This window comes from Lipophrys pholis (genome assembly GCF_963383615.2).
Source record: "Lipophrys pholis genome assembly, chromosome: 13".
Taxonomy (NCBI): Eukaryota; Metazoa; Chordata; class Actinopteri; order Blenniiformes; family Blenniidae; genus Lipophrys; species Lipophrys pholis.
The window spans coordinates 5,502,328-5,522,152 of NC_137632.1; the positions used below are offsets into that span (position 1 = coordinate 5,502,328).

Consider the following 19,825-nt stretch of genomic DNA (forward strand, 5'->3'; position numbering starts at 1 on the left):
ATAGGTTTTTACCAGTTTGCTATTTTTACCTTTACTTGCAGTTGAGCGGGATTTAAGCAATATAACAGTGTTTGTACCTGAGGACAGAAGGCGCTTCTTTCCTCTGTGATATAAACACGCTTTAGTCTAACCCCAAACAGAAGGCTGGTGGGACAAAACTGGACCACAAGAAGCTCAAATCTTACCGGCCAAACCACTTTCCACAAATTTCTGAAGAGCAGCAGACACAACTGACACCCGAACGAAGACATCAGCGAAGCTGCCATGAAAGCTGGCCACATCGCTGCTCTCAAAGGCAGGACATCAGCGTGGGTCTGTTTAAAACATGCATAATGCAACAGCTATTTTTTCCCATTTCATGGTATTAAAATTTCCTTTATGTTGAGATTTAAGTCATTTTTGGTAGTAATTGTTTAGTTTTATGAAAATATATCACGTATACTATGTGCCACGACAACAACAACAACAACAAAAACGCTTTTAAGTTTAAATGTAAAGGTCATTATGGCACTATTTGTCCTGTCCGGCCCACTCAAGATGAACTAAAATGTGTTTGACACTCCTGGTCTGATAGAATTACCTGAACTATGTGGATTTCATCACTTTTCCTTCAAAGAGATCAAGTATTAGTATGCACACAGTTGTCAATAAGTCCCAAACAAGAAATATTTTAGTTGACTCAAACGGAAAACATCCAAAGGAAATCAACGTTTTTTAATGTGCAGTGAGAAAGTAAGGGCAACTGATAATGATTGTGTTTCTATAAAGATAGACATTTCTTCCCAAGTGAAAATTGTGTTTATATATTTATATAAATATCTATATTATATATAGAATACATATCTATTTGCTATGCATACTCAAAAATCACACCTTCAAATATATTTAAAAAGTCTTTCAAAACACAAATGAATTCTTTTCTTTCCTTAAACATGAACTATCCATATGAAGCAAATGAATTATCAGGATGGGAATAATATTATGTTATAAGAACCAAAACATTGAAAATGCTTCACTTTTGAATCGAGAAGAGTAGAGGACATATTTTGTCATGTGGGATTCAAAAGCGACCTTAATCTCTTAACAAACCAGGAACCACACTGCAAGTGTACAAAACCAGCATAACACTTATACACAAATCCTCTTTCTGTGGAAGATGAAATGCAAATAAGTATGACTTCTCAAGCAAACTCTTTTTTTCTCCGTTATAAAAATAGAATTCTTTTTAAAATAATCTACAGATTTCTTTTTAAGGTGAGGCATTTCACTATCACTCTAAAACAGCAAGGCTGCTTGTTTCAATAGAAAATATGACGCTTTAGAGAGAGATCTGCCAGTCTGTCGGTCGAATCTGATTGGAGAAGACGAGCACTGCTCTCCAATCACTCTTCCTCGGTCCCACAGGACGGTGTGTTTTTGCCTGCTTGTCTTTCTTTTTGCATATTCTATGATTTTTTTTTTTTGTTTCCCCCCCAAAGTAGAGTTTTCCTTTTAAACTAGATACACCTTTTACAGGTAAACAAAAACAAAGTTTCAGCCCCTCAAAAGCTCCTGAAATGTCCAGGCAATTTTCAAAGGTTTCAACAAAACGTTCTCTTAAACTACACAAAGATTTTTTTAAAAAACAAACAAATGGAACAAAAGAGAACAGCGCAGGTACATGACATACTGGCTTCTGAAACAAGCGTGTTAAAATAAGAATTAAAAAAGAAAAAGAAACTAAAAACAGGAAACCAAAAATATACAACTCTGTATGACAAGTTAAAGCAAAGTCCTACGGTAGAGAAGGCAACAAACATGATCGAAGAAAACAAACAAAAGAACAAAACAGGAAAACACTGATGCTACAAATAAATTGAAATATATGTACAGACCCTGTTTTCCTTTTGTTTGTATGTATGCACGTTTCCGTGTGTTGATGTATGCATGTATGTGCATGAATTGCAGACGGTGAGTGTTTCTTTAAGGTGGAGTCCTCGCGAGTCCATTTCTCGGGGCAAGTTGATGAAACAGTGCGTTTTCAGTTTTTTTTCTTCATACCATCCCCCTCAGTTCCACGCACAAAACATCCCATGTCAATAGGGATGCAGTCCACTCGTGAAACAAGAGAAACCGTGTCCTCAGACCCGCCGCACCGCCATCGTCCGCAGTTAACATTGGCCGGAGCCAGATGGATCCAAAACACGCGTCTCCGCCGCCGTCACGACCTCTCACTGCGTTCCTAAGAACTAACAGGCCGAGCCTCGTCACGCCGGACCCGGTCTGGTCTTCCTAAAGCTGACGCCGAGTCGACTCGTCGTTACCAGATGACACTCGAGATGCTGGTTTCTCTGGGGAGCAGCGGGAGCATGGCGTTGTTGGCGTGCGCCTCCTCCAGGCTGTGCTCTCGGCTCTTCCCCGGCGGCCTCTGTCCGTTCAGCAGTGTCAGTGGGATGTTGCAGTAGGTGTGCTGGTTCCCCAGAGAGGAGAGAGGTGGCAGGGTCCCTCCGGGGGGCAAGTCATACTCGTAGCTGCGGTAGTAGTGTTTCTGCCTCATGGTGGTGTGGTAGGTGTTGTGGAAGGAGGAGCGTAGCTCTGGGTGGGCGGTGGCCATGGCGGTGGAGGTCGCCGCCGCCATGGAGATGGCGGAGACGGTCTGCAGCTCTCCGAACGGGCCCTGCTCGCTGACGTCCAGCGCCGGCTCGTGCGTGAGCATGGGCTCCGTGCGTCTGAACGGCATCTCGTACTGCAGCTGCTTCCAGAACTTGGAGTTGAGCTTGTTGCTTTTGGGTCCGCGCCACTTGATGACGGTGAGGGTTTTGATGGTGTGTTTGAGGGCCTCCACTTCCTGGTAGTTCATGATGCCGCGCAGCTCGGCGCACTCGATCAGGATGACTTTGATCTCGCCGGTCACCAGCATGTTCCGCAGGCGTGTTTCCAGCTCAAAGATGCTCCAGCCCCGGCGCACCACATAGTTGGGTGTCATGACGATAATGAGGCGCTTGCTCTGGTCTACACAGCGGGCCACGTCCTCGATGTAGGCTGCAGCAGGCAGGAGCGGAGGAACGAGAAGAAAAAGCGCTCATCAGGCATGAAAGTTGCAGGTGCCAGTTAATGATGTGTTGATATCTCTGACTAAAGACGGAACCGTGACGTGTGATGACGGATGAATATCAGACACAAACACGAGACAATGACAGGTGGTTAATTTTGTCGTCTCCCTCAAGTATCTGGCCTACTAACACTCATTTCAGCCTGTAGTTTAAAGTGTGCAGACGGACATAAGCAGGTGTGTGTTTGTGTGGATGCACATCTATCCAGCAGCAGTGAAAGATATTTTACAAAGAGCAGATACGGCTGTTTTGCCGTAGTCGTAAAAACAAGTTATTGATGAAGCTGCACAGGATCCGACTGAGTCTATCTTGGCTTGTCTCAGATCCCGCCGTGCCACTCTAAGCATCTCTCTGAAGGAGCAGGTAAATGAAAGCAGAGGAAAAGACTGAGGGCGAGTACCTCCAAAGAGCCGTGTGTCATCCTGGTAATGCTCATGGGTGAGACCTAAACATAAACATTTTCACATTCAGGTCACAGGAAGAACACAGCAACAGGCACAAGAAAAAAAAACATTCTCAACACACTTGTAAAAGTGGCAGCCTCTACTCATCTCTCTCTCTCTTTTTTTTTTTTTAATTTCACATATGATTAATCACACACCATGTTTCCCTGATTGGACATTCATCTACAGTGATTTTGCTTGGCGCAGATGCTGCCGGCAATTTTCTTTTGATTAAAGGATAGAGGCGGCTCAGTCAGCGGGGCTCAGAGCCTTCGCACATTACTCACTGATGTTTAATTCTGTCTGGACCGGCTCGGACGTGTTTGCGTTTTATCTGTTCCACATGAAGCCAGAAGTACAAACACAAAGCATCACTACTAACTAGAGCACAGTGTGCACCACTGGCATGCGCAGACTGATAAGCAGAGTTAGCACGCATGAGAATATGTTCAGACAGAATTTTTATGGATTTATTAATGTATGGATGAAAACCAGGGTGTATGATAGATTTGTTCAATACATGAGCTCCCAGTACACACTGTATACAGTGTTCCCACATCCGCAGAAGAGCCACTGATCTTCGACTTTAATCCACAGGGGGTTTTGGATAGGACGTTTTTATGAAAAGGTTCTTACTGGCAGAGGTTCACAGAAAATTACTCTTATCTAATCATCATTTATAAGTGTGGAGATCTTTTGCCTGACAGCACAAAATGTTGCAACACAAGAAGGTGAAAAAACAACAACAACAACAACAACAACAAACCACACTGAGGACAAACAAGATGCAACAAAACACTTCAAACTACCACGTGCCAAATGCTGCTCCGAGACTGTCCACACAGAAATTTGGTTGCTGCATGGCACATACACACACACACACACACACACACACACACACACACACACACACACACACACACACACACACACACACACACACACACACACACACACACACACACACACACACACACACACACACACACACACACACACACACACACACGGTCCTTACTTCCAGTTGGAATGAGGTCGCGATCTGGGATAAAAAGCTTGTAGCCATAGTGTTTCTCGAGCACATCGGGGAGGATCTCCAGGGCGAAGCGCTCCTCCTCCCTGGTCTCCTGACTCCACTGGTCAGGGTCCACTTTGGTGTAGGACAGATACGCATCGTAGTCCTTATTTTCTGGGGAAAATATATGAAAAGAGAATGGATGAGAAAAATACCAAGTAAACCTAAACTCGGAAAACCCAACTCATAGTTGAGTCCCTGTCGCACAGCCACAACAGAATGATATAACTGAATCACCCCTTGTATGTATGAGAACGACTCTAATAATGAGGGAAGAAACACATCCTGATATTATGTATGATAAATTATTGGCCAGCTTTTGACATTCCTGGTATCACCGTATAAACACTATAAGCATTATTGATAAGCCCACGCGCAGAATTATGTGCCCCGACTGACTAACATGAGGAAAGTAAGTGTTGTTCCAGTAGCAGGGAACATCCTAAACCAAAGCCTCTCCCTTCCCCTCTGTTCGTCACACTATTACACCAAAAGACCAATTATCCACTGCTGTGTGCACGCTGAGCAGCAAAGTGCATCACTGTGTGTTTTTTTAACCACTTTACAATTTCAATGTCAGAGTCCTAAAAGTTTAATTAGATTGTATTGTGTCTGTCTTGCTGCTGTGCAGAGTTTATATTTTTAATTTTTTTAATAATTGCCCGATTGCCCCTCCGGGATAAATAGAGCTCTTCTGATACTGATCCTGATAGAAAACTCATGCGAGACACACTTTGACCCATCTACAACAAGCACAAAATGATATAACGAATTACAAATGCTCACATCGTGGTAGAAAAGCAGTATTTTCGGGTACTTGTGAGTATTTTTAAGCATGTGATTTCACTCGTTTACACACTTGCCTTAAAAAAAAGATCATTCACAAATGAGTAGGTCCAATTAAACTGATGATAAAGTATTATCAACACATCTGGTAGTCAATAAGTTTATCTTTTAACAATAAAACTCCCAGGTTTAAAACTACAACGGCCATTGTCTAATTTTGATATACTTTACTTTTTTTATTTGCTGCTCGCTGTTAGATCTCATAATTAGAGAGTAACAAATTCTCAGGGTAGTTTTGAGAAAAGTATTGTGCAGTTTTGAGTTTTTTTCAAGAATGTAACAACAGTTGAACTTTTCAGTACTTATATATGCATATATACCTTTTAATATAAGTACAATATAGCTGCACTGATATGCACGACAAACTAAAACTGGACGCAATGCACTTCTGATGCATGAGAAAATTACACTCATACGGCCTGACAGACATTTTTATTTGATCTTGCAGTAGAAATATAAATGAAGTTTTATGTTTAGAAAACTACTCCTCACTCAAAATACTGGGTTTTATTGGCCTCTTTGAATCTCACTTACAGACTTGGATCAACTTGATCAAACGGGATCAAAACAGTTCAAATATTAATTTCTGTTGCGGTTTCTGCTTGTCAGTTTTTTCACCACCAACTTTCAAACGCAGCTGTCACGCTGCGGAATTTCCCCATCCAAACAAGAATGCGTAATAATAATTTCGACATAGATTAAAGTCAAAAAAGAACAAAAGCGGTGTTGTGAGACTGAAAAGTTGATGCCGGCTTGGGTCTGACATCCTGGTGTGTACATCCGATGCATCCAGACATTTTTTTGTGTGTTTCATCTTGTGCCCACCATGTTCTCTGCGAGGACTCATTAGATATTTTACTTTATTACAAGAACGTTTCATAATCCCACAGAAGTCTTGTCAAGTTTCTTTACGTCAAATCCCCAAATCCCTTTCTGAATCTTGAAATATTAGATATCCTTCTTCAAAATCCTGTCTCATCGCTTAACGACTTTACTTTTATCAGACTGGCCCCGTCTCACAAACCTGACACGCTCCTAAAGCATGCACGACAAGGGTTTTCGCATTGATCACATATTCGATTGGCCGTTTTCTTTTTATAAGAATCAAATTGGGGGTAGATACAAAAATATCCAAATCAAGACTCCAGCAATACCCTTCTTCCTCTCAAAATGATTTCCCAGAAGACAGCGGAAGAGACTGAAAAGGCAGAAAATAGACGATAGAAGAAAAAACAGCAGTGGTGACATGTTCAGTAAGTTTCACTCATTATACTCTGTCGGAATTGAAATGTGGGCCAGCCAAAAAGGGAAGAGGAGCTTTTCAAAAAGTCTTTGAGGAGCATGCGCAGCTTTGAAACTCACTGGAAAGGCCAGGGCTGTGCTCGGTAGGAATCCAAACATCAAACAACGCTTTCAAATTAGCACCCAACCTCGCAAATTAACCACCTAGCAAAGTTGGAAAATCAAAAACAGCTTGTATCAGCAGTCCCCGATGGTATGACTTAATCATGTGGAAGTTTGAGTCAACAAAACCGTGTGTAATAGATAATTCATGCCACTGTAGGAACAATCTTGTGAGTGCAGTCTTTCCAGAATTTTTTGGGGGAGAAGAAAGCGAAGCGTCACAGCATCAAGCACAAAGGGAATATACTGGGACATAAACAGAAGAAAAAAAAAAAAGATCCTTAACTGAAGCAAAAGTTAACTGTGTTCTGAAGAGAAAACAAAAAGTTGCCCTTCAATTTCAGGCTGATTACACTTTTATTTGCTGCTCGGGGGAAGGCGTGTCGAAGCTGTCCGGTTCCCGCGTGCAACTATCTGGCCTTTGACAGCAGCGGGTGGGCGTCACTTCATGACACATTGAGACTGATCTCTTTTTAAATGGGCAACAAATTGAAAAAGTGTCTCCTCCCCCTGTGCACCCACGACATCAATATAAATACACAATCACATGCACCTCCACACCGACAGCAGAGGGAGAGAGGGGAAATGGGCCGCTGACACTGAGACTAAACTGGAAAAGACATCTGTATCTACCAGGTGGAGCGGGGCGCACACACACACACACACACACACACACACACACACACACACACACACACACACACACACACACACACACACACACACACACACACACACACACACACACACACACACACACACACGCATCCGTGAAAACAAACGCACAGAAACCACACATCCTGTCATCTCTGCTTGCTTTGACATTGACGTCTGCATGGGAAAGTCTTGCGGTGAAAACGAGAAGGGAGTTCGAAGTCGGCAGGCGGAGACGGATGGAGGATCGTTTTGGAGATGCAATGCGCTGTCTTTACCTCCGTCCACGTCCTCGCTGCCAAAGTGTCTCCTATAGAACAGCATCAGCTCAATCTTGTAGCATTTGTAGAGGGAGATGAGGAAGATGAGAAGCAGCAGGATTGCTCCTAACCCTCCTGCCAGCTCCACGGTGTACATGAGCTCTGCTGAGAACAACACACACAGACCAGAAGACATTAAAACCTGCGGAAACAGGGATTGCTTGAAATCCTCCATCTACTTCTTTTATTTTATTTTTTTTTGTTTCTCTGTCTGTGGCACTAAACCGGTTATTGATTCTGCACCTGCTTGAACCCAAAGAGTTTCTTCTTGGTTCATTATTTTCCCTCTGAACTCAAAGAACAAGACACCCATTGGACACATTTACATTTGCAGAAAAGTTGGACCATCATCGACTTCTTCATTGCTCAGCGCGGCGCGCGGCAGAATCAATCTTGGGAGACATGAGGATCATAATGAGTTCAAGAAAAATGAGAAGGCACATTGCAAGACACAAGAAAAAAAAAAAAGAAAAAAAAGAACGAGAGGAGATAATGAGAAATTGGGTTCATTTCTTTGGAGCAGTGCAGCCCGCACTTTGGCTCCCATCCGTATGAAACTGTGACAATCCGGGACATGGGTGGAGGCTTTTTCAAAACAGGAGACTTCAGGATTCGCTCGCCTCTCCATCATACCTCTTTCCCCTCAAAGTTCTCTCATTTCTCCTTCCGCTCTTTTGTCTACATCTCTCCACTCATTTCTCTTCTCTATTATCTCCTCCCCGTCTCTCCAGAGACCGAGCCTGGGGGAGGATGAGTTATGAAGTGTATTAAAGCAGCGTTTACCTGTTTGGCTCAGCTGGAACCGCTTCACCTTATATCTCTGTCACATTGTGGGCCGCAATCTGCCGCCATGGCAACCAAAATGCACTTCAAGCATTTCCATATCGAGGGGACAAATGTTTAAAGGCAGAAACAACAATCAAGGGATACCATTTTTTATTTTTTATTTTTTTAACTCCACAGCAGATGTCAATTTTTGTTTACCAAAATGCTTCATGTATTTATAGGGCACTCGCTCGAATAGAACTTTAACATCATTAATCTCATGCATCATTAAAAGACTTATACTGAAGACTACATATATATATTATAGGATTTTTGCAAATAATTAAATATCATTTTAAAGACAATTTGGGTGCGTGACTGAAAATGGAAATACATTCAATTATGTTTTATGGATGAATAAATGAATAGTAATTCAAGTATTACTGTCAAACAGACGTGTCAAAAATTGCTGTAAATGCAGGGCTTCCATCGACGTCAATCATAACTGATGAATGTAATTCAGGTGGATGGATGGGTAGTGAGATAAAAGGAAAAATATTTGCAAACATACACACGTGCATATATACATACTGTACATACCAAACCTACACACACACACACACACACACACACACACACACACACACACACACACACACACACACACACACACACACACTCAAACTAAATGAAAGTATTTTGAAATGCTTCTAGTAATTAGGTCACTGTACTTTATCCGTGCAGGTTGTTATGCGCCTGTTGGTTTCTAGGTTAGGCACGATCTATTTCTGGTGCTGTTCTTAGTCCTTCAGCGAGGCTGAACAAACTGTTCACTATATATTTACCATACAAGCCTTATTGATCTTCTGAGGCATGTTGCTGCATGAGTGGCAACAAGTGTACGCTGTGAAATGTCAACCTTATTTTACTTGTGAAGACAGATTTTTTTTTTTCTGCATCGGTTGGTTGGTCTAAAAAAAATCCCCCAAAAACAACAGCTCTTACTGTGAGTGAGGAAAACATTCATCTAATTGCCTGCTTATTATCCCTCTCCATAACTTTCCAGCTTGCGACTCATTATCAGCAATAATCCTCACTCTCCAAGTTGTTTACGTTTCACTGACCACCACCTCCTTTCCCCACTCTATCTTTCCATGCCTCACCCTCTTTCTTCCGAGACGTTGGGAAAAAGCCTCCTGCGGGGACGTTAGACCTGCTGCAGGGCCGATGCAGTGAAGCATGCGTGGAGAGGGGACATGAAATAAACATCAGACTAATATGGATGAGAGAAAATCCATGCCAGAGAGACGGAGAGCTTGATTTGAAGTCTTTCTTTGTATCTCTCTCTCTCTTTGGATTTGCTGCTTTGAGAGTTAAATGAAGCCGTCTCGGGTCTACAAAGACCATTCACACGGAATTGCGTTGTCTTACAAAGGACGATCACAGAGACGGAGATTAAAGTAAGGAAACATGTAATTGTATGCTGAAACCTATTGGACTGTTGGGAAACGCTGAGGACCAATTTGCTGCTTAAACAGCCATCAAATTACCTTCCTTTTAGGGTGACAGCCAGCGCATGAAAAGAGCTTCAGACAAGTCATGTTGGTGAGCCAAAAACATCACATAGCTACGTGTGCACACGCGGCAGGAATGAAACCACCAAATGGACTTAAAAGCTTGTGGAGAGCCGTGTGAAATAATGCACAAGCCAGAATATTTGCATTTGATAAAATGGTGTAACAAGGCTTTGATGATTTTATTTATCTTCTTCTTGAAGACAGCTGGAACAAGGTGACACAGAATACATACTGGAGGGAAACTTCATAAAGCCACCCTTTTGGGAACAAAACTGAAAAAAAAAACCAAAACAACTTTAATGGAGGAAACACTTTAAAAGGGAGCAGTGGGAAATGTCAGAGCTCTTACCCCGTCTGAAAAGCTGGATGGTCGCTTGGCGACGGCCAATACCATTTTCCACATAACACGAATAATTTCCCAGGTCTTCCTCCTCCAAAGTGTCAATAGTCAAGGATATGGCCACCTCCTTTTCACCAAGATGCTCCTTGACGACCCTGCGGGATAAAAATGAGACACAATGTGGAACAAGTCTCCTCTGGAGCAGTTTTTAAACGGTCTCTGGTTAAATCTAAACTTACACACCACCTCACACTTTGTCCCCAAGCACGAAGCTTTGCTTGAATACTGGCCTTTATAATGTATTTCACATTAAGAGACATTGTTGGGATCCACAGACATTTGCTCATCTTTGCTAATAAGAGACCTTTACTCTAAGATGCAGGGTGCATTTTTTATTATAGCCTGAAAATATTGCACTTATTTCTCTTACGGATTTGCACAGTGGTTTATTTTATAATTTGTTTTCATTAGAGTGAAAGTGAACAAATTCATTGCTTCCCTTTTACAGCAATATATTGCAACTTGCAAATGGGATTAAAACCGGGGTGCACCTCACTCGAGGTCAACACTTAAACCAGTCAGCCACCAGTGGGATTAGAATTAAATAAATTAAAAGAAGAACTTTCCTCAAATTATAATTTTTGTTGTTGAATTTATAAGGAAAGAAAAGCTATCCTCCACCCTTTAAAATGGTCAAACTCCACAAATCTCAGCATTTTGTCACAAAATAAGCGTGTTAAAACTTAATAATGGAGAATATCCAGCAACACTGAGTGTGTGTGTGGCACAATATGGCATCTGGATTAAACCTCAGGTACTTCATGGTATGTTAATTTTCTTTCCCCGCACTGAAAACATACAAGAAATGAAAATCAATAAGGGAACTTCCTCAGCTCGTGTGTGTGTGTGTGTGTGTGTGTGTGTGTGTGTGTAGGGGGGGGGGGGCACAAATAATGGCGATGAGAAGAAAATCTTTTTATAGCGGCTGCCATGGTAACGGCGAGAAGGAGAGAAAGTAATATTCCATAAAGTAAATGAGTGTCCCCCCGCTGGGCTGGTTGAGCCTGATGGAGGAGAGAACGGGGAGATAATGCTCCCTCATACCTTAGACACACTACTTAGCCTACTTTTACAGCACCCTCAGCACAAATGACACTTTGGAGGAAACAAAGTGCAAATGAGAGGAGGGGAAAAAAACAACAACAACATTTCTCTGTTTGTATGTGTTGTGTGTCCCTGCATGTATCAAACGCTGTGCCGAGGAGGACGAGTGGGACGAGGGAGGAGGAACGAGTGTGTGTGTGTGTGTGTGTGTGTGTGTGTGTGTGTGTGTGTGTGTGTGTGTGTGCGTGTGTGTGTAGGGGAATAATGACTCTCAAGCATTTCACTCCTCTCTTGCATTCAAGCCGATAAACTGCACATAAGATATAGAGATTCGGCATCGGTAATTGAAAGTGTATCATGAGTTTGTTGTGCTGTGAGGTTGGGCACTCGGAGGGGGGAGCACGGGGGATAATTCATGTCTCCCCGGGAGCGGCGGTTACTTTGAAGCCCCGCGTCTCACATGATCGCACCATGTGAGCTAGAACACTCGCGGCTCGCTTCCATACAAACCTGGCGGATAACAAATGCCCTTAAGTGGAGATGAGGAGGGTTGGAGGTTTGAGTAGGCAGGCGATGAAGTGCAGGTAAAACATACACAGACGAAGAATAATAGGCTGAAAACTGCCGACCCGCACAAACTGCTGGGCTGGAGACTGAACGTCACTGCATCACTAACCCATACAATTTAAACCACTTACAGGTAACGCGAATAGCAGCCATCATATAATTACAATGGCACCTGTCAAGAGGTGTGGTACATTATGGAGCGAGTGAACACTTGGTTCTGGTCGCTGACGTGTTAGAAGAAGAGAAATGGCGATCACGACTTTGACAAAGATTTTGAGCATCTCCCAAACTGACACTCAAGTGGTGGTGGGGGGCTTGTTAGAGCCTGATATGTAACATCGACCCAAAATGTTATAAAATAAAATGGAATAAAAACCCAAAATGTAAGAATTATTTTCATATTTTCATTTAAAAAAATTTTTTTATTGTATAATTATATTTAATAATAACTGGCCAACAATGTAAAAAGATTTGACATTTTAGAGAAATAGATTACAGATTATAGAGAACGGAAGACTATAAATGACTTGGGCAACAGCAGTCATACATGAATACCATAAACTGTATATAGATATACGTATGAACAAATAGTCAAGTTTTAGAACTCATTCTTTCACTGTTCTCAAAATTGAAGCAGTTCAAGTCCAAACCATAAATCATTGACTTACTTTATGACGTAATAAAATTATTACAGTATTAGGGGGAAACTATTTTGCCTGCCCCACAATGTAATATTAAGTTTATAAGTTTTGGGCTCAGCGTCTTGTTACATTATTGACCAGGCATCGATCGGGCTCGAACTGGGCTGTGCAGCAGTGTCAATACGCAGGAGGGTAACGGGGGCTGATCTGTGTGGTTCCAACTAACACAAGATCCACTGTAGAATACCTTTCAATAATTAAATCAGCATATTCGCTAAACCTGTGTTAATGTCTTTGAGTATCGCAATAATGATTTATGTACATTTAAATGAAATGTGACAGGGCTGTCTTTTTTTTTTTCAACCTTCCTTTGTTTTTTTTTGTTTTGCCATCACTTGTGCGTCTACAATTCCCACCAGCGTCATTTCAGAAGCTGAGCAGTTAGTCGACTTTGCTAATTTTGGATTTTTCAGTGAGTCTTGTGCTTCTGCCCTGTGGCCAACATTTATATGTTCCTCGATTTTTAAATTTTAAAAAATTTTTGTTGTGATGTTTTCTTTTCTTCCGTCTTCAAAATTCTGCATCATGCATGGAAACATCATTTATCATAGTTCAATCTATTTATTTTTATTTTCTTTATATATTGCCTTGTTGTGTACAGTAGCTTGCTTTTACAATACACTCCAGATCCATGTTGATCTACTGTATGTCTGACTGTTCATGATGGAGACATGAATCCTCGTGGCCCTGAGGGTGAATTCATGTTGCTGTTTTGAGAAAGATCATGAGTCGGATTGTATTTAATTTATTTATTTATTTATTTTGTGTGGCGGCCATGATAAGGACTGTCCGAATTCTCAATAAGCAAAGGAAAGGAGTCTCGTTGCTTCCTTTAGAGCCCCCTTTATCTTAAGAACCACTGATGCCTCCTTTATCAAAGGAGGCGAGCTCATGCTGCCCCACCATTCCTGACGGCGACAACATTTAAAGGGACCCGTTCATCCGAGCGTCATCACTTAAAACTCAAATGCGCTTTTGGAGTCCATTTTCAGAAACTTGCAGTTCTTTCCCCAACACGGCGGACGTCACTAACTTGCGCCGCCGTCGCATCATTATGACGTCACTGAGTGAAAGGGCTGTCCGACTGTCACACTAACGTGATCGCCTTTCACTAACTCCTTTAGGAAGCCTCCTAACACCTTTCCTTAACCCCGTGACGTCATCCAGGGGGTTAAGGTAAAGTCGATAGATAAGGAGAAAGGAGGGACAATTCAGACGTACCCATACACTTTCTCTTGATACTCAAGCCGCCTCATACAGTCTAAATACACACAAGTTCAGTATATTAGTTTCTTTAAATTGCGTCTATCTGAAAGTGTGGGTGTGTTTGCCCTGTGATGAGCCTCGCCAGGGTTGACCCTCTCTTTTGCCCATTGGATTGGCTGGGACCTGGTGCAACACTCGACTGGATAAACCAGGGATCATAAAATAACAATGGCTCTCTTCAGCAGGATAATGCATCCTGCCATGAAAATATTTCTGGGGTAGAAATTGCTAGGGCCATAGCGTGGTATTTTGGACAAACAAGTCTGATCCAAGAAAGTCCCGCCTCTTAATTTCCTGAAGTGACACTGTGTGAGACTTTGAAAATGTTTAAATGTGTTGACTCGGTGCACAGAAGAGTTGGAGTTGTTTTGATGGTATGATGAGCATTAAGCATTACGTTTGAATATCTTGTGGCCGACCGCTGTGCAGCAGACTGTGCGCCGACTGCAAGATGTTCAGATTTTAAGAATGGTATGCAAATTCTTGTAAAACCCTGTGGAAAATTGCCCCTGCTTTTTTTGATTGAGTTTATTGATATAGCCTTAGCAGAGTGAGTTAAGTCGTGGACTTGTTCTTAACCACGCTGCAGGCACTTTTCCTGATATATTTTCTCTCGCCCTCATTAGCAAAACCTCTGTGTTTGATCACTTAGTGATCAATTTTCCAGCCTTTTTCACAGCTTTCATACTTTCTGTTTAATGTACACCTGCAAAACACCAACTGAATTGGGTCGATACCTTATTGATGAACTCTTTCATTATGCTGAGCCAGATTTGTTTAGCTAATTTATTAATCTCTGCATCGTATGCTAATGTCTAGTCATCCGTGTTATGATAACAGCCGAAGCCTTGTCTCGCTGGTGCAAATGAGAATTTATGGACTTGGGTCACTATAGAAATGAACTCCTCCAAATCAATAAGCTCAGAGTTGGCTAAATAAACGCCTGCAGAAAGTCCAAGCTCAAGGTATGAGTCCTCCTCTCTGGGCTTAGATTTGCCTGCTGATGCATCAGTAATGAAACTCAACGTGTGTGAGAAGCCGCTTGATGAACGTAGGTAACTCCTAAAAAAAACATTCCGTCCAAAGAGAGGGTGAGCTTGGCTCCGGAGAAACAGATTTGTCCATGCTTCTTCATTCTTTCCATTTCTCTCCGTGTTTCCTTGCCCCACATTTCCGGCTACGGTTATGAAAGCAACACCAAAGCGCAGGCTGGATGTGAAGATGCCCGGGGTAGCAGCATCAGCAACAGAGAGTGCATGATCGAATATATTATTGATCAACTCCATGAAATATCGGTATGAATTATTGAAAAGACAACCCCTTGGCCTGCGAGTGGGGGAATCCGGGTGTGAGGGAGTGATGGAGGAGAGGGAGACGGAGGCAGAGACAGACAGAGGAGCGGTGTGGGTGTTTGAACCAAGATTTGTGTCTGCTGAATCTTCACATCAGTGAACTCATTATCAGAGATGTGTCTTTATTACTTCACTCATCAGTGACTTCAACCGTTTCTGGGTTTTTTTTGTTGGTTTTACACGTCTTCCCTGTCCACTCCCACTCTCTTTTCTCCACCTCTCCCACTCGTTCCCTCCGAGCCCTCCTCCTCAGCTCCCCGTGGCCCATCTGCATGCTGCTTAGGTGGGTGCAGAGAGAGAGATAGCGATAGTGGCGGCGGTGTGAAAAATGGCAGTTGTTAACCATCTGACAGGACTGTCTCCCCCGAGCTGCAGCCTCTCCAAACAACCCTAAATGGAAACATGCACACGGACGAGGGAATGGACTTGTTTAAATGTGTAACAGCACGAGGAGGGGAGAGATGCGGAGATGGGCTTGTTTTAAGTATCTGAAAGCCCCGAAAGTGTGGCTTTTGTCTGGAAGCTTTGCAGCGTTACACTATAATCAGACTACAGTCAAGGGAAATGTACAGAAACAGCTTTTTGAAAACGTGCAGCGTGTAGCTTGGAGCTGCATGTGCAGGGTATGAGCTGGCCTTTTGTAAACCTAAAGAATAGCAATCTATTGTGCCCAATCAAAAATACTTTGTGAGTAAAAGCAAATATTATTTTCTCCTCTGGTGGTGCATTAGCTGGTCTGTTGACCTTGAGTGCAGGTGACCGGGGTTTGAATCCCTGTTGGACAAGGAGGCATATCTGGTGTGAAAAACTAACCAAGTTTGTGGCACGAGTTGCAATGGCTTTCTTCTAAAGGGCAGTGGTCAAATACACACTTACTATGCAAATACTGAGTGTTCAGTCATAATAGCCTAATTTCTATTGATTAAAAAAACGTTCTAAATTAAATATCACTGAACCAAAAATGCCAAAAAGAGAAAGAGAAACATATGTGAGTCCTGCCCTTTATAGCACTGCACATTAATTTGCTTCAGTTCTCATTTATTTCAACCACACTCAACAAATCAACCTTTTCCTGATTCTCTTGTTTGTGCTGCTTCCGCTCATTTGAAAATGTAATAGAAACCAAAACAATTAAGGTGCCAAAATCAGTGAAAAACGACATTTCAAATATCTGCATCGTACTCATACCACGGCCAGATATATTGAAATCAGCATCTGGTAGGAAGCAAGGGAATTAAACTCTGGAAAATGGCTGGTCTGCTGTATGCAATTTGGAGTTAATGGACTAAAACATGCAAAACCATTGATTTCCTCTTTTAATATTTCGCGGTAAATTTATCCACAAGCTTCTATTAATTCCTCATTACTGCCAAGTCCAGTGAAATGATTTCAACTGGGGTCCCGTCTCTCTTACTTGATGTCGGTCTCTTGGACGCGCTCTTCATCCAGGTCCTCTATGAACTTCTCGCCCTTCATCCAGTAGATGAGGGGGCTGACGTCGCCACTGTAGCCAAAAAACGCCCGGCATGTGAGGTTCAACGCGCTTCCTGCAAAGACAGGAGTAGACATACTGTCATGCTCGATGGTCCTGCCGTCTCATTAATGATATATATTTCATGTCCTTTACCCCAAAAAATGATTGTAATGTATCTTGTAAGCGCCGTCAAAGTCAGTGACATCAGCCCAGACACTTTATGTTAAATTGCTGGTGACAAGAACTGGCATGTTTTTTTCATGATCTTTCCATCTCACACAATGCCACACACACACACACACACACACACACACACACACACACACACACACACACACACACACACACACACACACACACACACACACACACACACACACACACACACACACACACACACACACACACACACAAGAATCTGTGCACAAAAGTCATATTGCACAAGAAAGTGGAACATTTGTGCACTGTCAACTACATTTTCCGGGCAGTGCAGCTGTGACTGAAGCAGACAGACTCTCACCGAGTGTCTGGAGGAACATATCTCTGAATGTTTTGATTGGCTCATTTGGCCAGTAGTGCAGAGATCCAGAGGAATGGTCTGAAAGCAAGTAAACAGTAATGAACACATGAGGGCACTCAAGAGCTTCCTAAAATCCCCCCTGAGACTGTCCATGAGAGGAAATATGGCAAGAGGAAGTGTGAAGAGACAGACAATAACGTTATTTTATTTTGAGCTGCTGCTGGGTATGAAGGAAGGTCAGGAGTCAACAACTGCTGTTTCCTGAGAGTTGATATGTGGGAGAAGGAGTAATTATCACTTGGGAACCAATGGGAAGCTTTGTTTTGGGAATGAATGGGTTATTTCTTTGGTCATACAGTGAGCGCAGGTATTCACCGATAAATATAAATAAAAAGCCTTAATTTTCATGTCATTTCAGACTGGTGAAGCACCAAAAATCAATGGAAGTGATAAAAACTGAAAATGGCATCCAGAGGCCAGGTATGAAATCCAATGTCTATGAACAATGGATGCATTAGAATAAAGATCCGGCATTGCTGGCATATAATATGCACGTGTTTATTTTGCATTCTACTGAAGTGGCATTCGGAGAAGGCCTAGGGTGCAGTGATCACATGCTGCTGCCTCTAAGTGAACCACGCAGAAGACATGTAAACAACACACAGATGGGGGAGGCTCATCGGGGCTGCACATACAGTGTGCTGTGTGGCGTAGGACACTCCTCTCGGGAGAGGCAGCGCTGTGAATCGCTTTTGGGTATATCACTCGGAATGCACTGGGAGAAAGACGTGACGGAGGAAGGTGGGGGGAAGGAGAAGCTTCTCCCTGTTTCACAGTAGGATTTGTGAGCAGGGGCACGAGGTATTTGTTAATGCTGGCTAGCATGTTACAGCACCATGGACAGCTTCAGCGGGGAACTGAAGGGACACTCAACAGACACAAATCATATTCAGCGCGATGCAGACAGTCCGTAAAACTATTGTGACGGACTCATCTGCCATCTCTGCAGCCTGATTTGTACAGATGCCCCGTCCGTGTCGATGGCCACTGCCCACCGGTCGCACCGGTCTTCAGCGGGTTATTATTTAAAAGACTGTTTGTGTTTGAACAGAGGCCTGCAGCCGCCTCCGCGTGCCGTCCGGCCCACAATCGGGGCACCGCTTCAAAAGATTTCAGCAGGTCACCCACGGCACAGGGAAAGTTTCAAGGCATGCGGTGAAGGAGGATGAGGGGACACCCAAGAATGAAGTGATAGTGCCGTCTGTGAGGAGCAGTGGCTGACATTTCCAAAGTTCAACAGCCACTCTCAGCTTGGTATTTGTGCACAGCCGGGCTCTACAAAGGCTACATGCTGTACGTACAAAATAGGAACCTCCTGTGTGTGATTACACCCACACACACACACACACACACACACACACACACACACACACACACACACACACACACACACACACACACACACACACACACACACACACACACATGCACACAAACATAAGGTGTGTTTTCATACCTTTCAGGCACATTGCATCAAATTACATTCACTCCTCGCAGACTTACTCCAACGTCAGCCTAACTACTAACTAACCTCATTGTTTGTCCCCACAAGGACAACAAAGCTCCCACAACAGTAATAAATGCACACGTTTCACTGCAGCAGTGTTGAACTCTACTGTTAGACTTAATGATTTGTGTGACAAACACACAGTGTAACCATATTCTACAGCTGTGCATCATTGTGTCTGACACAGATGTAGCACTTACGATTTCCTTTGTTTATAAATCTGCCCCATGCGGTTAGTTTATCCCCGGATCAATTGTAAACTAGAAATGTCATGCTGCCAGCAGCCACTGCCTGGAGAGGAAGTCTCCACTGAGCTGCCTGGGAATCACAGGAAACTGCTGAAGGCTCCCTGCTGTCTCATTTTAATCCAAATGCAGCAACCAGTCTCACGGCCACCTTTGTTGCATCACGGTACGAGTGGGTGGTGCCTGCACCTGTGCAGCAGTGTGATTATCATCATCATCATCATCATCATCATGGACACTCTATTCCAAGATGGTGGCCATTTATACTTTTAAAAATCCACCCATCCCATCACACAGCTTCATCTATTTATTCCAAATTTACCCACACAGAATTAATGTGTTTTTCTTATTTTTTCTATTCATCCAATAGATTTCTAAATAGCTCGTATTTATCAATGAAGCAACTTTCTCTGGCAAAATGACAGATTACAGTCTCATGTTATTCAGTTTATATTCTAAATCACGTTCAGAGAGTCTTTATTCCACGATACAAGTGAAAACACCAGTTTAGTC

General features: G+C 42.8%; 1 protein-coding gene across 1 annotated transcript in view; it reads right to left on the reverse strand.

The window, feature by feature from the left end:
* Nucleotides 1–1,473: 1,473 nt before the first annotated feature.
* Nucleotides 1,474–19,825, reverse strand: part of il1rapl1a (interleukin 1 receptor accessory protein-like 1a) — a gene marked incomplete at its 5' end in the record, with an annotated part of 73,497 nt that continues 55,145 nt past the window's right edge. The window contains 5 exons of the mRNA XM_080478164.1: nucleotides 1,474–3,021; nucleotides 4,554–4,724; nucleotides 7,793–7,939; nucleotides 10,526–10,671; nucleotides 16,921–17,053. Of these exons, the coding sequence (XP_080334290.1) occupies nucleotides 2,300–3,021; nucleotides 4,554–4,724; nucleotides 7,793–7,939; nucleotides 10,526–10,671; nucleotides 16,921–17,053 (1,319 nt within the window). The 3' untranslated portion in view covers nucleotides 1,474–2,299. The remainder of the gene's footprint in view (nucleotides 3,022–4,553; nucleotides 4,725–7,792; nucleotides 7,940–10,525; nucleotides 10,672–16,920; nucleotides 17,054–19,825) is intronic.